At 34.9% G+C, this 23,364-nt stretch overlaps 3 protein-coding genes and 2 pseudogenes across 4 annotated transcripts; 2 read left to right on the top strand and 3 right to left on the bottom strand.

The window, feature by feature from the left end:
* Nucleotides 1–668: 668 nt before the first annotated feature.
* LOC120152141 lies at nucleotides 669–1,559 on the top strand (annotated as a pseudogene).
* A 732-nt stretch (nucleotides 1,560–2,291) lies between these two features.
* Nucleotides 2,292–6,017, top strand: LOC120152121 (phenylalanine--tRNA ligase, chloroplastic/mitochondrial-like). The gene is made up of 10 exons (XM_039164405.1): nucleotides 2,292–2,296; nucleotides 2,489–2,691; nucleotides 3,152–3,342; nucleotides 3,983–4,189; nucleotides 4,434–4,551; nucleotides 4,932–5,008; nucleotides 5,305–5,484; nucleotides 5,581–5,625; nucleotides 5,721–5,826; nucleotides 5,943–6,017. The coding sequence occupies exons 1-10, from the start codon at nucleotides 2,292–2,294 to the stop codon at nucleotides 5,957–5,959; spliced, it is 1,149 nt and encodes a 382-aa protein (XP_039020336.1). The 3' UTR covers nucleotides 5,960–6,017.
* A 613-nt stretch (nucleotides 6,018–6,630) lies between these two features.
* On the bottom strand, nucleotides 6,631–11,154 carry LOC120152140 (annotated as a pseudogene).
* A 465-nt stretch (nucleotides 11,155–11,619) lies between these two features.
* Nucleotides 11,620–16,605, bottom strand: LOC120152143 (phosphatidylinositol N-acetylglucosaminyltransferase subunit P-like). Of its 2 annotated transcripts, none has more exons than XM_039164420.1 (5): nucleotides 16,560–16,605; nucleotides 13,649–13,930; nucleotides 12,952–13,024; nucleotides 12,376–12,494; nucleotides 11,620–11,950 (listed from the first exon to the last, which is right to left on the bottom strand). In XM_039164420.1, the coding sequence occupies exons 2-5, from the start codon at nucleotides 13,833–13,835 to the stop codon at nucleotides 11,682–11,684; spliced, it is 648 nt and encodes a 215-aa protein (XP_039020351.1). In that variant the 5' UTR covers nucleotides 13,836–13,930; nucleotides 16,560–16,605; the 3' UTR covers nucleotides 11,620–11,681. The 2 variants fall into 2 exon arrangements, with proteins under 2 accessions (XP_039020351.1, XP_039020352.1); XM_039164421.1 differs by having other exon boundaries at nucleotides 11,753–11,963.
* Nucleotides 16,606–18,953: 2,348 nt separating this feature from the next.
* LOC120152119 (scarecrow-like protein 3) lies at nucleotides 18,954–20,216 on the bottom strand. Its single transcript, XM_039164404.1, has one exon. It carries the CDS (start codon nucleotides 20,214–20,216, stop codon nucleotides 18,954–18,956), a length of 1,263 nt encoding a protein of 420 aa, XP_039020335.1.
* Nucleotides 20,217–23,364: the final 3,148 nt, after the last annotated feature.

The following is a 23,364-nucleotide window of genomic DNA, read 5'->3' as shown; positions in this document are numbered from 1 at the left end:
CAAGGGATATTACTTTGCGGCATTGTACCTTCACCAACTCATTCATCACAACCTAAAGCTTGCAGACTGCAAAGAGTTCCACCTTTCATATTCTCTAATGGTTATTGAAAATATAAATTCTCTATGGTTTGCTACTTCTTTGTCAAAAGATTGATTCTGGGTTTTGTTTCTTGTCTAATTTTATGGTTTTTTTTAAGGGAAAACGGTTGTAGTTTTGTTCTTATAACCGATGTTTAAGTGATGTTATGTACTAACAAGAAATGTAACTTTTGTCATCTGAATGGTATAATTGTATTAACAAACTTTACTCTTGAATTATGTATAAATTATACATGATTACTTAGTCAATTGACAATAAATGCACACATATCTTGAAGACGCAATTATTCGAATTCGAGATCTTCTCGAATCGAGAATTTCTAAGGAGAACAACACTTTTTGTAGTTTAATGATTTTAAATAATACATTTTTCGTCGACAAAAACTCAAGTCTTGAGCCTAAAACATAGGGATTTTGAGCTTTTGAAGAAATCCTCGTTCCATGCAAAACTCTTTAAGAGGTCTTTCGGCTCTCTTTATCCGTAAACTCGTGACGCCTCACTCATTTCTCCATGTGCCTTAACAGTCTCCTTCTCTTTCAATCAGTCCCCAACAAAAATCTCTTCTCTATTAACAATTGCGATTATGACAGATGAGCCAGCCTCTCCAATAGAAGTAGCAGTTGCAGCAACACCAGAGCATCAGCTGAAAGATGAGCTCTACATCGTTATACCAACTATAAGAAACTTGGACTTTCTTGAGATGTGGAGGGCTTTTTTCAGCCTTAACACCTCATCATCGTTCAAGACGGTGATCCTTCGAGGACCATCAAGGTCCCCAATGACTTTGATTATGAGCTTTACAACAGGAATGAGATTAACAGGATTCCGGGCCCTAAGGCTTCCTGCATTTCGTTCAAGGACTCCGCTTGTCGTTGCTTCGGTTACATGGTGTCCAGGAAGAAATACATTTTCACCATCGACGATGACTGCTTCGTAAGTTAAAAGTTCATTTTATGATCTTCTCTGGATCCTTATTTTTTTTTCATGATTAGGTCGCTAAGGACCCATCCGGTAAAGCCATCAATGCACTGGAGCAACATATCAAGAACCTGCTATCACCATCAGTTCCCTTCTTTTTGAAAACGTTGTATGATCCATTCGCAGACGGCGTAGATTTCGTCCGTGGCTACAGGCTACCCGTTCAGTCTCCGAGAGGGTCTTCCGACTGCTGTTTCTCATGGTTTGTGGCTAAACATCCCAGATTACGAATGCCCCAACCCAACTTGTGAAGCCTCTAGAGAGGAACACGTGGACGCGGTCCTCTCAATTCCAAAGAGCACCTTGTTCCCCATGTGTGGCATGAATTTGGCATTCTACCGTCACCTCATTGGTCCCGCCATGTACTTCGGACTCATGGGCGAGGATCATCAGCCAATAGGACGATACGATGACATATGTGGGCTGGCTGGTGCATCAAGGTATTTTCATGTTCTCCGTTTGCATAAAAAAATAACATAAAGTTTACAGATATTAATCTCCAGCCTGGTTCAATGATTAAATGTATAGTTGATATGTGATCATACGGGGTTGGGAGTGAAAACGGGTCTGCCTTACATCTATCACAGTCGTGAACCTAAAGAATACAAAGGAATATACTGGCAATTTGAGATAATCCCATTTTTCCAGCAAGTTGTTCTTCCAAAAGACTACACCACTGTTCAGAAATGCTACGTCGAACTGTCTAAGCAAATCAAGGAAAAGCTTGGCAAAATTGACCCTTACTTCCACAAGCTCGCCGAGGCCATGGTCACGTGGATTCAAGTTTGGGATGAGCTCAACCCCACTGCTGCTACTGCTGCTTTGTCGAATGGCAAAACAGGTTAGAAAATTTGCAGCATATGCAAAAGCCATTGTCAACGTATTTTGGAAGTTCAGGTTGTGCTTAACAGCTGAAGCTCCTAGGCTCAGTGACAAACAGTTTTTTTCTTCTTTTGTACCTTTATTTATGTATTAATATTATCTTATTTCAGGAGATTTACTAGGGATGTAATGTAATTCTATTAAGAAGTTACAATAATAAAATGTATAAAGGTAAATTTAGTCCTAAAGTTTAATTTTTAATTAAATTAATCTTTTTTAAATTAAATTTAACCATCATATGTTACAAAAAGTCAAATTATTTTTATTGGCGTGACATAATTGTTAAAATTTATAAATAAATTAATCCAATTATAAATTTACTTACAATACTATGACGTATGTTGTAGTTTACCCATCAAGACTCACTTGCAATTAAATGACTCGATTACAATTGTTTAAAATAAAGTGACTCATTTGTAAATGTACTCATAATAGAATGATCTAAGATTGAATTTACCTTGAGAAATATGTTAGATAAACAAACCAATTCGGCGGCAGATGGTTGAAGTTTCTCGACACTGAATAAAGACCAAGGCTTTTTTATGGCGGTAGTTTGAAGTGCTCATTCAGCTATCTTTTCCAAAACCTCCCTTTTTCCCTTTTTCACCACATAAATGGTTTCAAACGCTTTTCTTCCTCTTCTGCTGCTTCTCTTTCTTTTAAGAAAAAATGGAGGCAACCAGTGGCTTCCTCTGTGTTAGAGCTTGGTGGAATCAAAATATCTAAAGATGGTACAAAAATGCTATTTTTTTTGTTAACTTGGTTTCTTCTTGACTGTTCTTGAACTGGGTCATTTCAGTGTTTTCTGATTTTGCATTTTAACTAGATGAGCCCATCTATTATTGCACTTTCTTTCTTTGGGGAATGGGCATTGTCCCCTTAGATTAATCTAATTTGGAACAAAGAGAATATGCCTTTTTGTGTGCAAGTTTTATTTGATAAAGGAAATTAAATTTATGGGGTATTTGTTTGATATGCTTCGTAATGGAAGATTTTTATAAGGTGGTTAATCGAAGCCGATTACACCCTTCTTTTTGAAATGTTAAATGATTGGAAATTCTCTGCAATGGGAATCAATTGTTGATTTTTTTTGGTTTAAATATTTTTAAGGTGAGGGATTTTGATTCATGGATTTATGTGTATTCTTAGTTTACAATTGGCTTAGTATTTATTGGATGTTGGGATTTGTAGATGTGGTGAGGGATGACCCGACAAACAATGTCCCGGACACGATTTTCTCGAAACTGGGAATGCAGCTCCACAGAAGGAATAACCACCCACTTGGGATTCTGAAGAATGGGATATATGAATATTTTGATACTAATTACCCTACTATGTTTGATAAGTTTGATGATCTCTGCCCAATTGTTTCAGTGAAACAGGTACAACGTAATCCACTGCTCCCTGAATTTTCATTTTCTCTCGTAAATAATAATGGATGGAAAGGGAATATAATTTGAGGTTAGATATTTCTGTAATTTCATTCCTATTATCTCTATGAACTTTTGTAGATAACAGAAGCTTGTCTGCTTGTGTATTACCTTATGGATTTCATAGATTACTATGTAAGTTTGAACCTCTCTGTATGTGTTTGTCTGTGGATTAGTGACCGAGGGAGAGATGATAGACATTTTTCTCCTTACATATGGCTTGATAAATGTTCACCAAGTCCTTCAGTGCACAAGGGTTTTACTTCTCTGCATAGTTGTTTTTGGAGCTCTGCAAGCAGTACGACCAACTTCTAAAAATGTCTTTATTTTGGTTTTAAGGTCATTCAATTTTGAAGCGATGGAATGATTAAATGAATTAATTCATTCTTATATATTCAAAAATCTACGTTATTGGATTCTAGGCCTCTATTTTTATCCAATTTTATGTGCTCCTTAAGAGACTTTTTGTCTTCTGTATGATGAACAAATTTAATTGTCTTAATTATGTTACAATATATGTTGGATCATTGGACAAGTTTTTGAGAGTATTTATTTGGTTATTGCAGTAAATCTTTATTAATTATTTTTCCAGAATTTTGATGATGTACTGGTGCCTGCCGATCATGTAAGCAGGAGCTATAATGATACATATTATGTTGATTCTCAAACTGTACTGAGGTGTCATACAAGTGCTCATCAAGCAGAGCTGTTGAGAAGGGGACACACTCATTTCCTTGTAACTGTCGATGTTTACCGTAGAGATTCTATAGATTCTACCCATTACTCTGTGTTTCATCAGGTTTCACTTTGTTGAAAATATCTTCAATTTTTACTAGCTTTATATCTTTCTCATCTTTGGTAATTTTCTGCTCAGTCTACAAGTGCAGCTCAACCATTTGTTGGGCACTACCATGGGATCCTTTGTGGGCCACATGGTGAAGAGTTTTGATTTGACAAGTAAAATTTGTTATAAGATGCTAATGTTCATAATTCAGGTTCATTTTTTTGTTCCCCTCTAAAGTATATTCCCCTTTACATTACAGATGGAAGGGGTTCGTGCTTTTACTCCAGATATTTGGGAGGCATCAGGTTTGGATCCAACCTCGTATGCAGCTGATGACTTAAAGAAAAGTCTAGAAGGCCTAGCTCGTCACTTATTTGGTAAATTTTAGATTCAAAGCTGTATTGAGGGATTACATGTTTGCAGAATGATGAATGCCTGCCACAATGAGTATACTATCGGCGTTGGCAAAAACTCGTATTCCATATTGAACCAATATCTTTGTTCACATCATGAATATACTATTGGATTTGGCAAGGAGTTGGAGCTTTTTTTACAAGAATTAATTGCTGATTTGCAATTTTATTAGAGATACCATAGAGATGTATATATTAGTGCCGTGAAATCTAAAAAAGATTTTATGGAAAGAATTATCTAGCTGGCTACTATAAATTCTGATCACTTTTATGAAGTTACTCATCAAAGGTTTGCATTGTAAAGACTACAATACGTCAATTAGCCTCATCTGTTAACATTCCAGGTGCTGTGGAGATGCGTTGGATTGATGCCTATTTCCCATTTACCAATCCTTCATATGAACTTGAAATCTATTTTAAGGTATTCTCTTTGTTTTATTTCTGTAAGATGGTCTTAGTGTTTTCTTTAAGTTTAAATTATTTAGCCTTTTCCTTTGTTTGATTTATTACAATGTTCATAGTCCTTTTGTCAAAAAAATTCTTGTATGGTTGTTTAACAGCATTAGAGGGTGGTGACTACATGTTTGTAATCTGGCTTTTAGTCCTCATTTCTACATTGATTGTTGTTCTATCTGAATCATTTTAAGTTAATTACTAGTACATGTGGTAAACTTTAGCACCGGGTATAACTTACCAGCAACCTACAACAAATTTCAGGAGAAATGGATGGAGGTTTTGGGTTGTGGGGTGATGGAGCAAGAAATATTGAAAAGTAACGGCAGACCGAACAGTGTTGATTGGGCCTTTGGACTTGGATTGGAGAGGCTAGCAATGGTTTTATTCGACATTCCAGATATTCGTCTATTTTGGACAACCGATGAGCGATTTACCTCACAGGTAGCTACTTAATGTAGCTCCATGATTTGAATGTTGAATTCTTGGAATCCTAATGTAGTGTCTCCTCCAAAGTTTGATTAAGCTATTTGATTACAGTTTTCTGAAGGTCAAATGGGAGTGAAGTTTAAACCCTTTTCGAAGGTATAAATTTTGCATTTTTCCACGGTATTTTTTTTCTTTTAATCGCTTAATGCCTACTACAGAAGCATGGGTTGACAACTCAATTGTTTTTGCAGTATCCTCCCTGTTACAAAGACATGAGTTTTTGGATCAATGAATCGTTTACGGAGAACAACTTATGTGAAGTTATAAGAGGAATAGCCGGGGATCTTGTTGAAAGAGGTAAGCAATTTAAACAATAACAATCACCTAAAGCCTTTCAACAACAGTGATACAAGCATTTGACCATCTTTTCTGGTAGGAGTTTAATAGATAACTTTTTGTTTCGTCGATACCAGGTGAGCTTGATAGATAACTGTACGAACAAGAAAGGAATGACGAGTCATTCTTATCGGATTGCATATCGATCCATGGAGCGTTCACTCACGGATGAGGAGATTAACAACCTGCAGGCACACTACTACACTTTAGCTTTGTTGTTATTTCAGTTTTTAAGTGTTCGTTTGAGGTAAATCGACATTGTAAAATGTGGTTTTTTATTATGAATGCAGTGGAACGTGCGCGAAGAGGTGCAGAAAAAGCTAAATGTTGTTCTAAGATGAGTGTTATCAAAGTATTATCAATGTCTACGCCAACCACTAACTTGTTTTTCTCTATCCAAATATATGCATGTTTCTTCATTCGGAGCACAATCAAATGGCCTTAACCTATTCAACACTGGAACTTGAAAAATTCTGTTGAAATATTATTCCTCTTTGTGACAGTCTTTGTAATAAAAATATACATTTGATTATTTTGTTTGTTATTTTTACTTTTTGGTAATAAAAATGTATATTAGACTATAAGATCTGAAATTCTAAAAAAAAGTGTAGTACTACCTTCGAAATTATAGATAAATAATTACCATAAGATAAACCAAAAACCAAAAAAGCAAACGTTAAGGCAAATGCATACATGCAATAGAATTCTTAAGACGCGAGGCATTGAATGATCCAATTACAGTACTAGTTCATTTTGTGGCTTCATTAGCAAATCTTGGAGAATCTTTTGCTTCTTTTAGCTTCAATGGCGTTGAAATGATAACTTACTCATGTGTTCGATTATTTAATCAAGTATAGAAATCACATTTTGCAAAATTGATTATGCTGCCACGATCATTCTAACCTGCATTCAATCATGATAATATTTAGATGGAAGGAATATAAGATTAATGCCAGCCTGGTCTATGATTCTGTGGTAGCATCCTCCATCTGTTCTGTGATTTGGCGGCCGCCCTAAGCTTCGGTCCCCAGTGCCTTTCAGGATTTGGAAGGAATCGAGCAACCTTCTTCGCTTGTGCCTTGCTCAGGGATGCAACAGCTCGAGCGAAATTTGCCTGTCAAAAGGAAAAGGGTTGCGGGTGTTAAAAAGAACTTTTGCCACCTTCAATCTGAACTTATGTCTGAGAATGCATCTGTTCACATGCGTTACATGAAACAAGGATCGGAAGACCAGGGATGGCGGGGGTATTAGTAAGCAATTAAAGAATGCAACATAGGAAACATACTTGAAGAACTGGTTCTTTGGCAAGTATTACACTTCTGGACTGATCAGCTGGTTGGGCTTTAACCGGATGGTTTTTAACCTAAAGAAAAAACAAAAACTTATGAAACACCATTCCATTACACGTCTCGACCAAATTAATGCACTGGAGTTGGGTTTGAAATCCCAATGAGTAATCAAGGTTACTTGTTTTAACTTTATTCCGTGTGCACGTTAACACAAAATGAAGTATAGAAACAAAAGAAAGATTCCCCTTACCCAGCAGCGCATTATGTCTCAAATGACATCCATAGGAGCATCCGATTTTAGTCCTAATGGATTCACATGGGTTCCAGAAATTTGATATCCTGCATTGATCACAGCTGAGAGGAAAATTACTGCGTATGGGGAAGTGCATTTTAGTGTAGCACAAAGGTTGTGCAGACTCAAAAAGAGAGGCACATCGGGCAATTCCTGCAAAGAAATTCAAATCAGGTAACATACATAAATAGATATCTAAAACCGTGTACTGGATGTTCATCTGAAAGATTGAAGCTGACATTTCCATGTTCGAAATATTTGAGTGAAAACAGTTATATTGAAATTTGATTCAACAATTTATTATCCCAGTAGAAAATGGGATGGCTACAAGTTATTGAAATAACAGCTGACGGTAAAAAAATTCATACCTCTGAAATGGTAGTCAAAACAGCAGAGATGCGATCATAGGCAGGATAACGATCCTTCATTTATTTTACATCTGCTAGTATGTTCATTACCCACTCTTGATCATGGATTGGAGCAGACCATATATGCCCACCCATGTTAAATTTCTTCTCACAGTGGCTACACTCTTGAGGGACAACAGGTGCAAAACCTGGGAGATACCTCACACTGGTATTCTAGAAATACAAAGGTCGACGTAATATCAAAATATCATGAAATTCAAAATTATGCTACACCAAGAAAAATAATCTTTGATGAAACATAGCACACATAAAACAGCGAGAAGTATGTTGTCAGATAACATACGGAAAGTTCTACAATCATCAGAACTCTATAGAACCTACTAGTTGCATGAACGTGTCTCCGATGTCAACACTAAGCAATTGAATGGGCAGACAAAGGAAAGTTCTTTTAAGGAGTTCAGATGTGCATCATGATAACAAATAAGAAGCACCAATGGCATTATAAATAAGAAAGCACACCTTAGAAACAGTTCTCCCGATAGGCTGCAGATGAAAAGAATCACAACCGATGCACTGATAGACATATGATAGCTTCAGGGGAGTATTCTTCATCGCACTTGCTGAACTGCACCAAGTTAATTGACGTTCCATCATCATTATGTTAGAGTAGCTTCTACTTTAATAAACTAAAATAAAACAGGCCACGTACGTGTATATGCGAACAAAGACACGGACATAAAAGTCCATCTGGACAGAGTACAGGAACAATATATCGTTTGTAGCGGTTTGCATGACTCTGTATTCAAGAAAGATGTACCAATTATGACAAATAAAAAGAATTTATTGGAATTCAATTCTAAAAGAATGCAGTTCTAAGACAAGGCGATGATTACATTTATGTTTTCTAATGTCCTTTACCAATTAGAAGTTCTGCAAGTGAAAGAATAAAGGAGTCCTTTACTAAATAATGTGTCTTAATTGCTTAAAGAACATGTTTTCTGAAGGACGTGAAACTACCTCAATGCTGGCTAGCAGTATCCTCAAAGCCGTGGCAGTATTTCCCTGTCAATGGATAAGATCCATATCTGTTCCAATGTGCAGTTATAAGATGAGCTTAAGTATTCAAAATCAGTCAAAATAAGGTAGAAGTAGTAAATCTTACTTGGAATAACAGACCTCCCCGTTAGCCCCACATAGAACTGCCATATCAGTTGCAGTGCACATCAACATGCCACCATCGGCAACAGATTGAACTGCAGAGTCCAGGAACACAGAAGGAGAACCATAAGGGTCAAGATCAACCTGAAACACAAAATTTGGGAATAAAGAATATAAGCATGTCTTGCCTTTGAATAGTTCCACCCTAAAACAACAAAAGTTACCTATTAATCATGAATTGTGAATTGTTATAAAAAAAAATCATGAATTGTGAATAACAAAAACAACCTAAACTGATTAATAAACTTTCTTTTGCTATGTATAAAGTGGTTTTGACATAAAATGATTGCATAATATGATTATATGAACCATTTATATTGAAGATTTTCCACAGAGTTCAATCTAAAGCTTCAACTGCATATTCATATCAGATGAAATTCTTTTGCAGCGAGTAAAAATTTTCATGTAAAGCTGTTAATTTAAAAGATAAAATATCAGACATATAAAGTGGTTTTGACATAAAATGAATGCATGATATGAACGATTTACATTGAAGATTTTCCACAGAGTTCAACCTAAAGCTTCAACTGCATATTCATATCAGATGAAATGCTTTTGCAGCGAGCCAAAATTTTCATATAAAGTTGTTACTTTGAAAGATAAAATATCAGATGTCAAACCACATCAAATTCTTTTGGGTTGGTAAGCATGTACACACGAGCATCAGCGAGATGCGACTCCACTTTTGAACATGCTACAGAACCACTGAACTTTATATTTCTCTGGCAAGCTTCAACTGCCCCTGCAAGAAGAGACACAGTAATGGCATGGACATGCATCGGAACCAGAAATGGAGAAACTATAGGTCCTCCCTCAATCCTTCAAATAATATAAATATACCATCCAGAACATCAATACATCTATAATACCTTCATCATTTTCTAAGGCTTGACCAATCCCTTCTACTTCCCGAGCATATCTCAGAGCCCTTAACCCGGAAGCTGACAAGGCCTATAAAATCACCTTAAAAGTAACTCAGAAAATGACATGGCTAGCATTGGGAGGGAAAAGCATAGAAATTTACAACAGAGAAAAAAGAGGATTTTGGAAAAAACCTCTAGAACTCTTGGTGGTTTGACCTCCCCTTGAACTTTTCCCTCTTTCTTAACTGGTTCTTCTGATGTGGTACAAGGTTCTTCTTCAGGTTTTTCTCCAGGCTCTTCACATTCTTCATTTGATTTTTTGGTATTCATATCAGAACCATTAGTTTTATTGTCTATGTCAGATATCAAAGCATTCTTCTCTGGCACATTTGCTGCTGATTTGTTTCTTTTAGATAACAATGCCTCATGTTCCTGCTTCCGTCTCAATATGAATGTCCTCAGGACAGCAGTGGACATGTCTCTGTTGTTAACCTAATTATTATTATCATAGTAAATAATTAGGATCCATAATAGTGAAGAAGAACCAAACAAACAACTAACACTACAATATACTGCAGAGGAAACAATATCCCGCTCAAAGCATTCAGAAATGTAGTACGCATTGAAAAGAGAAATTTTTACTTGCTCTCCTTTCCTGCCATTTCTGAGTAGCCAATCACTGTGACATTACTTTACAATATTCACGAAAGAGTGAGTCCGTAGAGATATAGCTTAACTCACTAAAACGAAAGCTACTCAATGTAAAACCTTGTAATCAAACCAAAAGCCTTCAACTAAGTAAAAATTAACTATGAATTCAATCAAATTTTAATTTCCCAACAGTTCAACCGAAAGCTACCCACCCACTAAAATAAAAAAAAAACAATTAAAATTCTAACAGATTAATTCAATATTAAAAAAAAAAAAAAGCAAAATTGGTACCTGGGTTTTGTTGTAAAAAACTTCATTTTTAGCATGCATAAGAATCTCAGCTTCTCCCTCTTTGATGATAGTGTAATCATTGAGATCCATTGACATTGTTTCTCCTTTTACATGCAATAACAAATTCTGGGTTCCCTTCCCTTCTTGTTTTTTGGCCAATCTTCAAGTAGTTTTTGAGGTAACAGATAAAAGCTTTCAGCTTTTCTTCTTATTTTTCCCACTTTGGTTTTGGTAACATCCGTTGGGGGTTTGAAGTTTGAACTTTAAAATTGTTTTTTGTTGTTAAGAGGTCGTGAAAGCGGCAACTTCATGGAGAAAAAAATCCCTCTCGACATGTGTGCTTTGAATGCGGAAACCCTATTTCTAGTTTCCTTTTTTTAATTATTTTATTTTGTCAATGAAGAAAAAAATGTTTTTAAAGTGCATTACGTAATTTTTTTAAGTAATCATTATTCTTATTTAAACTTTTAATTTTATGTTTCTATTTATTTTCGCAAATATTATCAATTGAATTAAAATTAGTAGAGATGAAACGATTTCTTTATATTGAAAATCTTCTGAAAAATGAAAACTTTAATTAAAGCTTCATCAGAATCCCTTCAATGACTGAAACATCAAAATATCTTCCCTGGATCACTTAAATGTCAAAATATTATGCTACTTTTATCGCAGTTAGTCATTGCATTGCATGGAATGAAACCATCATCCAATACGTTATTTGAAATGCGACCATTTACGAAATCATACGATTACAATGAATAATGCATCTTCGAATTAATCTAAAAACTCCTCAATCTTATGTCACAGAGTGAAGGTAAATTGATTCATCTCATAAATACATCTCCTAAACCCTAATACAAACCTTTTTTGCCTCAAACAATAAGAAATTGCATGACAAATTCTTCAAAACTTGCCAGCTAATCCGGTTTAAAGAGAAGCGTGGATGCTTTCCAGACCCAATAATGGAGAGGCAGTATCGATGAACGACTAGAGTGGACGTGTCATTTAGTATCATCGAACATGAGAACATTAATCTTGTCGATCCCAAGATCGGATATGGGTTCAATTGGCTGCTCATCTCCCTCCATATGAGACAAAAAGCTCGAAGGTTCTCTGCTAAACTCATCTACAAAGAAATGTAAAATAGGGTATAAATTCCAATCATGCAATTGCAATATATACGAGGTAGGATCCATTGACAATAAGTTTTCTGAATTGTTGGATGGTGAAAATGAAAGACTGAGATTAATAGTAGCAAACGAGGAGTTTTTTACAAAACAAAAAAAAAAGTGAATTATCATCAAAATTTAAAGCTTTAATCTCAGTCACTAAAATCAGTTAATCTATCCAAAAAAGTGTAGAACTTTTAACTGTGTAAATGGATCTTAACTTTCTCTCTCTCTTTCTATATAACAGATCGAAACAGATTTGTGTGATAAACCATTTTGACTACAGAATATTATGGTATCTTTATACACACTTTTAGTAGGGATGCAAAATCCATGAACACATCAATAGAAAAGCAAGCTAGAACTTACCAAACATTGTGGTTAATGAAGTTGGTGGAGGGGTTGACATGAAGTTGAGGCCGATATAAAATGTGACAGCTAGAACTATTATCACCATAGCATAAGTTGGAACTGCCAAAGCCCAATACCTGAAAAATTGAAAGAAGTAACTTTCTTTCGTATTGTTTTTCATCTCACTTTCCTTTTCTACCAAGGACACTTCCAATTCATGTTCTTTCTGCTTTTTCATTCTCCTCATTTGTCCTATCACTTTCCACTCAAGGAAGCACACCCTATGTGTGTGACTGCCTGCTTTCCAAAAATGCATTTTCTCTCTCTCTCTCTCTCCTTTTTTTTTTTTTTGTTGCTTATGTCAATCGAGCAAAGATTTGCTATTGCTTCCTACAACCTACCTTTCTGTTTTCCTTGTCATAAAATTCTAAGATCTAAGCTTCAACATACTATCAATGTAATATTAGACCTCCGATCATCCCTCAAACACTACCATTCAAGCAAGCCACTTTGTCCCACATTATTTTATCCATTTTTCAGAGACAGAGAAGTGTGTGAGACCTAAATTTAGCAAGCACCGAAAATATTGCTGACCTGCTAGGATAATAGAAGATCCCGATTGAATGTAACCAAGGTTCAGGAATATATGCCCATGCTAAATAAATAGCTGCGCAAAAACAAGTTAGATAAATTTCAGAGACAGTTTAGGTCTTTAAACAAATCCCTCAGTACATTGCTTCAAAATATCTAGTTTTAAATGATAATGTGGACCAAGGTGTACAAAGAGCAATGGAAAAACAACACAGAAATATCACAAAAAGTGCATGAACGTGAACATACAAAATTTGAATAATTCCTAAAATATCACAGGCATACAAGAACATCCAAGCAAACTCAAAGTATCAACTGGAAAAACAAAACTGAATCATCACAACAGGAGAAAACCAGACCTATCAGTTCTGACACAAATATTAACACTCAATATTCATATTTTAGTACTGGCATGAAGGTGAAATTGGAAATTCTGCAATGGTGAAAGTGAAACTTAGCCATTGGACTTCAATTTCGTTGAAACTTGACAATATACTTCCAGTTTGGTTGATTTGAGCAAAAAATAAAGTAATAAAACCCGTACGGCACTTGATTTATATTGCCAGAAACAAATACCAGTTTAAAAAACCACAACTAAACAGAACCTGAAATAAACATAAAATCTGAAACAACAAAGTAATAACATGCAAAAAAAACATAAAATTATAAATAAAAAAAGCGGGAAGTAAGAGATTAGGACCTGTAGCAACAACAGTCGTAATGGAACCAACAAATCCATAAACTTCAGAAGGTTTTGGACCATGTTCCACGGAATTTGATTTTTCATCATTTGGATCAACGAATGAGACAGAGGCTGTCGTTGTTCTTCCTCTTTTTGAAAAACTAAGGATTGTCCTTGGACTGTTCATTGAATGGGGCTCTTCCATTGGTTTTTCTTCCCTTCTTTTTATTATTATAGAATCCAAAACAGTGTACTTTTTATGGTAAACAGCAGAGCTATCTTGCAAGAGATCAGAGAAAACTAGAGCAAAAAATAAAATCTCAGAAAAGTGACAAACCGTGAAGAAGGAAATATATATTACAGATGAAAGGGATGCATTTGAGAGTAACCATTTCTATCATTGAATTGCAATCCCGGATGACTAGTGACATCTGGCTCAAGCTAGGAGGAGGCATAAATAACAACATATAATATAAATTTTGAAGGGGGAAAATAATCTCCCTTTCTGGCAACATAGGAATTTATAACACAAAAAATATTTGAATGTCAACTCCTCTTAAACCTAGAAATTGGATTGAATTTAACTTTATCACCCATAATATGTAGTGCTATTTTCAATCACATGTATTCTCTTAGACTCTTATGCGGCAAAAAGCTAAAAAGTATTAGGGAAAACTACTTCACATAGATAAGTTGCAGACTAACACCCCGTGTTTTTGGATTTTAATCACAGAGAAACCAATTCTTTGCTGCAACCAAATTTACAAGAAAATATACTATGACAAACGCCTCCAGCTTTTGAAAAATATTTACGAAAAGCCTGATTTTCAGGTTAAAAGAAAAGAAGGAAAATTTTGCATTCTATTTCCCTGAATAATAACGCATACATCTAGACAGCATATTTCAACAGAGTCTATTTTCCTTAATCATAGAACAAGCATTCGAAGAAGCCAATTCAATCGCAAAATCACCAAAACAAAACTAAAAGCGGAAGAAAATATACTATGACAAACGCCTCCAACTTTTCAAAAATATTTATGAAAAGCCTGAATTTCAGGTTAAAAGAAAAGATGGAAAATTTTGTATTCTATTTCCCTGAATAATAACGCATACATCTAAACAGCATATTTCAACAGAGTCTATTTTCCTTAATCAAAGAACAAGCATTTGAAGACACCAATTCAATCACAAAATCACCAAAACAACCCTAAAAGCGGAAGAAAATCACAACTCTTTCGACCGAACAATGTAGATTCGATAGAAATTTTGAATATACATAGAGAAGGATCCACTGACGTGATCAATCACAAAAAATTCCTAAAAGGAATTACTGAAATCAAAAAAAAAAATTAAAAAAAGAATGAAGGAAAAGGCAGAAATGAAAGAGGGGAATGAGAAGAATGGAGATACCTCAGTTAATTAGGAGGGGAAGATGGATTGAATAATGGAGGTCGAAGGATCGAAGGATGAGAGAGTTGGATGCTGTAACAGGTACAAACAGAAAACTAAAAGAAATGGAAGAAGAATAGATCAAGGTAAGAAAGGCAGCAGAAATTAAGCTAAGCAGTAGGAAAAGCTTAGAAGAAATATAAGAAACGACTGAAGAGAGAAAACATTTTCATTCTATAATTCTGATCTGTCCACATCCTCACCCATTTGGGTTTTACCCTCAATACAAAAAGATCATAAAATCCTTGCCCCTAACCCCATAAAACAGCAGCGTTTTATTTAATTACAAAAAGGTATATTACAGACGTGAAGAGATAAAAAGGGGGAAGTGTATTTTGAGGCCCAAACTGAATTGATGGAATTAGGGTTCGTGAATGAATCACATATGGGCATGCAGATGAAGATGAGGAGGAAGAAGAGAGAAAAATATAATTGGAAAATTTGAGTTTAGTCCCTAGGATAACCTTTGTTTCTAAAGGTATGAAGTTTGAATCCCTTCAAACACATTGTTTTAACAATTTTTCTTAAGCAAAACGACATCGTTTTGGACATTTTGGGAATCAAAGCGACATCGTTTTAGTGAGGCAACCATGGCACACAGCTGGCATGTCATCGTCCTGTTAAGTCATTAACTGTTGAATGACATAATTGAAAGTAAAACTAAACACGGGTGCTAAAATTGACAAAATTGAAAGTTTGATGATATAAACGAACTATCGCTTAAAGTTTGATGATATCTAAATAGTTTTCCCCAAGTATTATACAAACTGTTTCTACAAATTAATGCCACTAATCACAGTTTCATATAAGTTCATGGCATAACACCTTATTCAATCTGTAGATACGAACATCTTCATTAAGATACTCAAGTTCTATACATATACATGTGCTTCATACCCAAGCTTTTCCAATGAAAAAAATTATTTTTAATTTTCTTCCTTTTAATTGCAGCTAGCGAAGAACTGTATACTAAGAACTGAATCGTTATAAGATTTGTTATTTTGCAAGAGATCCACGGAAATGATTCTCTAACAACCGATTTCTCTTCTATTCCCTAATTATCATAAATAAGACAAAAACGGCAAAACCCATTTCCTGTTTGCTCATATATTAATAAAAAAACAACCCTTTTAAGATCATTATCGATAACCTAAAATTTTCGTCTTGCATAGACAAACAAATCTTTAAGAAACTAATAAAAAATGCTAATTTTCCGTGAGTTGCTCAAGAAATCCAAGCTTTTTCATTAAAAATAATAAAATAACACACAGGGAAATGAGAAGAAAAATATTACACCGTGGAGAGTTACGGACTTACAGGGTGTTCAGCCTTGATACAGTTGCGGAGAACGAACAAGAAATCAAAGAAGAGAAGATCTGTGAAACGAAATTAATAGCAATGCACTTAATAAAAAAATGAAATTAATTTTAAAATTAAACATTAAATAGTTTTCAAAACAAATAATTATCTTTGCTCTGACCTTAAGAAATGCTAAAGACCCATTCACAGCAGAGGCGTTGGCTCTGCGTCGTCCTTATTCCGCTGAAGAGTGAAGATTGAAGATGTGTTTGGAATTTAAGAATTCCATAAAAATAAATAAATAAAACGGCAGCGTTTCCGTAAAATAACGGGAGGTTTGATGTACAAGCCGAAGGGAAGACTCCTCCTCACCTCAATCCCCAAGGGCCATAGGCCCAAGGCAAACCAAACTCATTATTTTTTCAAAGAATTTTCTTATAATTTATATATAGAGGCAGTATTATATTATTGTAAAATCAGATGAATTAAAATAGATGATTAATACAAATAGGAAAAAACACATTTTTTTAATTAAAAATTTTTTAATTTTAATTTTAAATTTATTTATATATTATACATCATTATAGTTGATTGACAATATTATCATTTATTTTAAATGATTTAAAATAACTAATAGTTTTTTTCAAAAACAATACTAAAAATAAGCTAGTTTTACGTATACATGAGTGAAATTAATAAATAATTGTTATTTGTATAATGAAAAATTATATAATTAGGAAAGTAGAGAAAATAAATATATACTGAATTAGCGAAAAGATGTTTTGGGTTAGATGAAAACATTTCATGCCCTCTTTGTAATTCTAATCCAGAAACAATGGTCCATCTTTATGGAGCATTTCTCTCGTGGTTCCAACTGATCCCAAGTTATTCATGAGCTCATGGCATGAAGCTTTGTTGAGAACGTGATTTCGTTTGTAGTATTATGATCGATTTGACTTTGTCGAAATGATGTGATCTTTATTGGGGGGGGGGGGGAATATGACCCCTTGGAATTGAATTTTTTTATTAAGACTAGATTGACTTGGTGGTTCAAGGCCAAGGTCCCCTATGCTACTACTCCTTTCGAGGATTTGGTTCGAGACCCTTTTTATGCCTGGATGTTATCTAATATCAAGGTGAAGAGGCCACTTTCTACCTAGTGGTTGGCTCCTCATACTGGCTTTTTGAAATTTGATGTTGATGAGGCTATGAAAAGCGATGGCAGTGCTGGTGGAATCAAAGGGGTGGGTGTTAAAGGATGGAAATGGTTCGACCTTGCTTTTGTTTTCCCTCTAAGTCGATCGGCCCAGGTCTACCTATTCTAGCCGAAATCTGTGCAATTAAGCAAGCTACCACAGCTTTTTTGTCATCCCAATGGAAGACGTGTTTCAGATTAATAATTGAGAGTGACAGTCAAGTTGCAACAAACTGGATCGTCGATCCCTCTAAAACTCTGGTAATTTACGCTGATAAAATTTCTGAAATCTCGCAGGCCATTCATTTGAATAAATGGATTATTCGTTATTTCCCTATAATTTGTAATCACTAATTAGCGAAAGAAGGGGTGCTTAAAAATAATGACCGAATGTGAGATAATTATTTTACTGATTGGATTTGGTGGTCTGGTAGTTATGATTTTGCTTGCAGGTGACGGTTTTAGTGAAAGGAAGATCCCCGTTTCTTGATAATGAGTTTCTGTATCCTTTATAAATGATGGTTGCTCTTGCTCAAACATGGGCTCTCCACTGTGATTACGAGGGGTTGGAGATTTGCTCAGTTAATGCCGCCGAAGATGGTGAAAAGAATGGCACTAAGCTTCTTGGCAACAAGAGCTTCATTGGTTGAAGATGACAAGTAGCAGCTGGATAATTCAGCTCAAGAGCATTTATAGTGCCTTTCAGAATCAGTGATTCTACTGTGACTAAAATTGGATAAGTCCTAGATGTATTGTGTGTGTTTTGCAGGTGTTGACTTTGGTTGTGTTATAAGATCGGTTAGTGCTCTGTAAGCACTGTTTTTGGCGTGTGTTTGGGTTGTTTTATGATGCTAATTATGTATCGAATAATAGTATTTTTTGCTGCGATTTGTTGGTACGTTAATAAAAGTTATGGATACTCTTTTTTTTTTCCTTACGATTGAGTCTTAATTTAATTGAGTTAAGAGACATTTTTAACGAAAATTTATTTTATTTCAAAAAAAAACTTTATGCTTATAGATTAAAAATATATATATCATATAAAATTTTAATCTTAATAGATATAAAAATTATATTATAGAATGTATAAAAATGTATATAATAAATAAAGTTCTAGTCATAATAAATATTTACGAATAACAAATGTTTATAATAACGTTACTGCCTAACTTTTTGGAATCTTTGATTTTTGCAATTTAGCATATGAAAGTTTGTAAATTACAAAATTTTGAAGCCAAGCAACTTTCTCTTGGACAGATGTTAAAGTATTTTATTTTCTATTAATTATATTCCTTTTAACTACTAAAAACGCTTCATAGATTAAAATATTATATTATAATCACATCAAACTATTTAATAACAAAAAAATTATGTACCCCTCTAACAAGTCCATGCAGACACTGCATATAATGGTCTATCATGCCAACAAATCATCAAACTTGCCTTTTCATTAACAATATTGTAACCATTTCTACCACATGCTTCCATCATTTCCTTGGCATCTTCCATCGAGTCATGCCACATCCGGACCGGCTTGAACCCGGCTTGCCCAAACCGAACCATCCATCTCCCATACCTCTCATGTCTCTCTACTCGTTCAACCCCTTCACATGCCACAATGTTTTCAATTTCTTTCCCAAACATTTCCTCCAAAACAAGTCTTTCCCCACTCGAGGCATTGGCCCTGAGTGTAGCATCGACCGAATCGAACACCGCACTGTAATAATGCAATCCCTCAACGAACCGATCAATTAATTTGTTTAGATTATGGTCAGCTTCTTTTTCGACTAAGAACAAAAGTTTAGGCGACGATGATCGGATCGTCGATAAAAATTGAGACATTTGCTTCGAATCTTTGATGCCATTAGTCTTGTTGTTGTGGCTGAAATGTGCATCTACACTATCATCTTCGGCTAATAAAGTATGGAGATTTAAGATTGAAATGAAAGCTAAGGCTTCCCCTGACGTTACCTTAAGTTTGTCTAATGTTAGCTCTCTTAAACTAACATTTAGAGAGCTAAATTGGAATGGAATGTTGAGTGTTTCAGCCTCTTTCACTAGCCTTGTGCCTAAATTCTCCAATCTTACCCTGTTAGCATTCATGCAAGTGATCTTCAAAAGAGGCGGTTCGGTGTGCAAACACGAAAAGCTCCGAATCAGCGGAATCCACAAGTTCAGATCACCGGAACCTAGGTCGACAAGATGGATGACTCGCTCACTCGTCATGGCCTTGACGAGTGTCCGAGATATGATGGCATAAGATAACGCGAGGTAGGGAAACGCTCGCCCAACATGCAGTCGAGCTTGATCGAACTGTTCTTGTTTCTGCAATTGAGAGTAGTTCAAGGACTTATGTAGGCCAGGCCAACGCTTAACAAGGCGCACGGCAAGAGCAGAGGCGAACCATGCTGAGAGACGTTGCATGGAGTCACCGGACACGGAGGCAAGCAGCGTTATCTGCCGGAGACACTCATCGGCACGGTGTAAGTTGCCAGAGGAAGCATGCTTGGCACATTTTAAGAGCAATTGAATAAGGCGGATGCCTCTTTCTTCGGGCTTGGCCTCGCGTGGGGTTAAACCCTGCGACAGTGTAAGTGACAAGGTCATCTGATCAGGCTTCGGATTGCTACTCGTTTCGGCCATGGAAAGAACTTGTGCAGTTTTGTTAGAAGTTGTTGAAGATTGCAGGAGATGACTTATTGGAGAATCATGGTTTGAGGCGGAGCAGGTGAGAATGAAATGGGAGGGGTGGCTCTTGGAATCATGTTAATCGTTCCATAAAAAAGAATACAAATATAGGAAATGTTTGTCACAATTGACTTCCATGAAATATATTTTGTTATTTGTAAATTACAAGAAATTATAGGATTCAAATAAGTTGACTTATACTAGAGTAGGATTGGATTAGGGTCCGTTTCTAAAATATAATTCATGTAAATTTAAATAGAATAAATATAATCAACTTTCATCTAAAATTTTAAAGTATTTTTATGTGCTTTTATGATAATATTTATTATGTATTTAGTTTCCGATAAACTTATATATATTTTACAAACAATATTATTCCGATTCAGATCATTTATGAGAGATATGTTATTTTAAAATATCCTATTAATTAAATAGAAAATTAGAATAAAATAATATACTCTTATCATAAATTTTAATCTAAACCACCATTTTGTGGTGCATAAATTGAATTGTTTGTTAGCTTTTGGCTTTAAGGTTGCGACACTGATGAGGTCCCAGATTCTTCATTGATTTGTCCGTAATCAAATTTAAATTAAACTAACGCAAATAGTGTAAGATGAATTTCACCCACCATTGATTAAGTCTTTTCATAAATAAAAATTAACCACGTATGCCTATGGGACTTCAAAACAAAGGATTAAAGACAAATTATTAACTTTTACTGCTTCAACTGTTGGTTTTAACAGGGGTTGAAAACTTCAAACCAAATTATTATTTTTAAAATTTTGTAAATTTGGATAAGTTTAATATCATTCTTGTTAACATCATAATTAAATTTATGTATAAATTAATCGATATAGACTCAAAAATTGTTTTTATTCTTCTGAGATCGAATATAGTTGAAAAGTTTTATACAAATTAGACTTATATAAATTAATTTCTTTCAAATTAAATGAATTTTTAAGGGAAATATTATCTCGATTGAACTCTTATACAAAAATTTATGATCTAACAAACTCTTGAAACTAAAACAAATAAAAAAGGGTCATAGTTGAACCATTTTTAGAAAATTTTATAATCAAGTTTTAAAGGTTTATTTGATGGTAAACCGGCAATCAATTAGTTTAACGGGATGCGATGTTAGATTCCTTAAATAAGATTAAAATTTTGAATTATGACGTTAGGAATATAGCAAAGGATGATCGTTCTAATAATGAATCTATACAATATCTAATCTAAATTAGTTGGTCAATAAATAAGATATAAAAAAATTATTTAATAATAATTTTTTAGGAATATTTAATAATATTTTTTCAATAAAATTTCAATTGAAATAATAACTCATCAAAATATATATGGTAATGGCCTAATTTAATTCAACCTGCCTAAAATATGAAATGTAAAGGACGTGTGGACGAGCAAGCCGCTTAGCTCAGCAGTTCTCATTGTATCTTTGCATAGAGCTAAGTTGAAAGACGAGAGTGGAAAGGAAGTAAAGCCATGCATTAGAGGCCAAAGCTTAAGAGTGAAAACCAACTAAATTTTGTCAACGCCAGATAATCCAGAGATTGAAGCTACAAACCAAGAAGCTTTGAGGATGCTATATCCCATCTTTTATAGATGCTTGCAGTACAAAATCCATTTTTCTCTTTGGATTATTGATTACAAAGGTATATATTATGCGTGTCACTATAAACAGAAACAATCAATACAAAACACTAATCAGATAACTTCAGAAGAATTGAATTCGAGACGGATAATTGAGAGTTTACAATCATATTGAATGGACAGACCAGCTCCTGCAGAGCTTATGTGTTAGTGAATTCAATACTAATGATGTTAAGGTATGAATGGAAAGTATGTTTACGGCATGTGATCCGAGAAAGGAATAAAGTGACGGACGTTCTCCAGGAGACTATTGCTAGCCTTGAAGATGTAACCATAGATTCAATGAATTAGTATCGTTTTGCAACCATAGATTTGAATAGCTTAAAAGAGAATAAGAAGAGTGAAGAAAACAATAAATCATACGCCTAAGCAACCTCAAAAGCGCCTAACCAGTGACTTTTATTTGAAAGGTAACACCAATACCACAACTTTTATTAAATATTCTGTTGTGGAATTCGGGTTAATTTTCACCAATAACAGATTCACCTTCGAAATTATTATCTAGGTGGCTAGTGTGAAAACGATTGTACTAAAAATCACCCCAAGGTATATTCCCAGGAAAGAGGAGGGGTCACAATGGTCCCTCTTAAAACCCACTTTCCTTAGACATAACTACCAAGACAAGTAATTTTAATAGGACAATAATTAACAACAACTATACCCGACAATAGCTATTAAATAGACATAAAAGAGAACACCAAAATATCTCACTAATAGAGGAAATATTACAAAGAGAGAAAGAATACAAATAGCCTTTAATATAGAAGAATGCTTATATTTGTGGGATGATTGGCTTTATTTATAACAAAAGAATTTCCCCTCCTCCTTATACACAACCAATGTGGGACTTTGCCAAAAACCAACAAATCTCCACCTTGGCAAATTCCACACACATCTCTAAAAAAACAATCTTTTAATTTGTAACAATATTGACCAAGTCTAAACAATGTTTAAACTTGACCGCAGTTACCACTTTTGTCAACATATCAGCAGGATTCTCAGTGGTCCGAATCTTCTGGATTATGAATCTACCTTCTTCTAGAATCTCTCGTACAAAGTGATATCGAACATCGATGTGCTTCGTCCTTGCATGGTAAACCTGGTTCTTTGCTAAATGAATAGCACTCTGACTGTCACAGTGCACTTTGATGTGCTTTTGTTCCATTCCCAATTCACCAAGCAACCCTTGAAGCCAAATTGCCTCCTTCACAGCCTCTGTAACTGCCATATACTCTGCCTCTGTAGTAGACAAAGCCACTGTTGACTGTAAGGTGGACTTCCAACTGACTGGTGCCTTTAGAAATGTAAACACATAACCAGTAGTTGATCAACGCTTGTCCAAATCACCTGCATAGTCTGAATCACAATAGCCAACTATACACTGACCGTCTTGTTTGTCCTGCTGAAAGACCAAACCAACATCTACGGTGTTCAG

This window comes from Hibiscus syriacus, unplaced genomic scaffold (assembly GCF_006381635.1).
Source record: "Hibiscus syriacus cultivar Baekdansim isolate YM2019G1 unplaced genomic scaffold, ASM638163v2 tig00111085_pilon, whole genome shotgun sequence".
NCBI classification, from domain to species: Eukaryota; Viridiplantae; Streptophyta; class Magnoliopsida; order Malvales; family Malvaceae; genus Hibiscus; species Hibiscus syriacus.
This window is presented reverse-complemented; position numbering and strand designations above follow the sequence as displayed.

Bases quoted from the DNA above. Each gene is read 5' to 3' on its own strand.
- LOC120152121 (XM_039164405.1), top strand. The intron at 5,009-5,304 runs GTATTCTCTTTG...AACAAATTTCAG, and splicing joins AACTTGAAATCTATTTTAAG to GAGAAATGGATGGAGGTTTT. The intron at 5,485-5,580 runs GTAGCTACTTAA...ATTTGATTACAG, and splicing joins ATGAGCGATTTACCTCACAG to TTTTCTGAAGGTCAAATGGG.
- LOC120152143 (XM_039164420.1), bottom strand. From the start codon at position 13,835: ATGGAAGAGCCCCATTCAATGAACAGTCCAAGGACAATCCTTAGTTTT. The intron at 12,495-12,951 runs GTCAGCAATATT...TCAATTTTTCAG, and splicing joins ATCTTCTATTATCCTAGCAG to GTATTGGGCTTTGGCAGTTC. The intron at 11,951-12,375 runs GTAAGTTCTAGC...TGAGTTTAGCAG, and splicing joins TTCATTAACCACAATGTTTG to AGAACCTTCGAGCTTTTTGT.
- LOC120152119 (XM_039164404.1), bottom strand. From the start codon at position 20,216: ATGGCCGAAACGAGTAGCAATCCGAAGCCTGATCAGATGACCTTGTCA.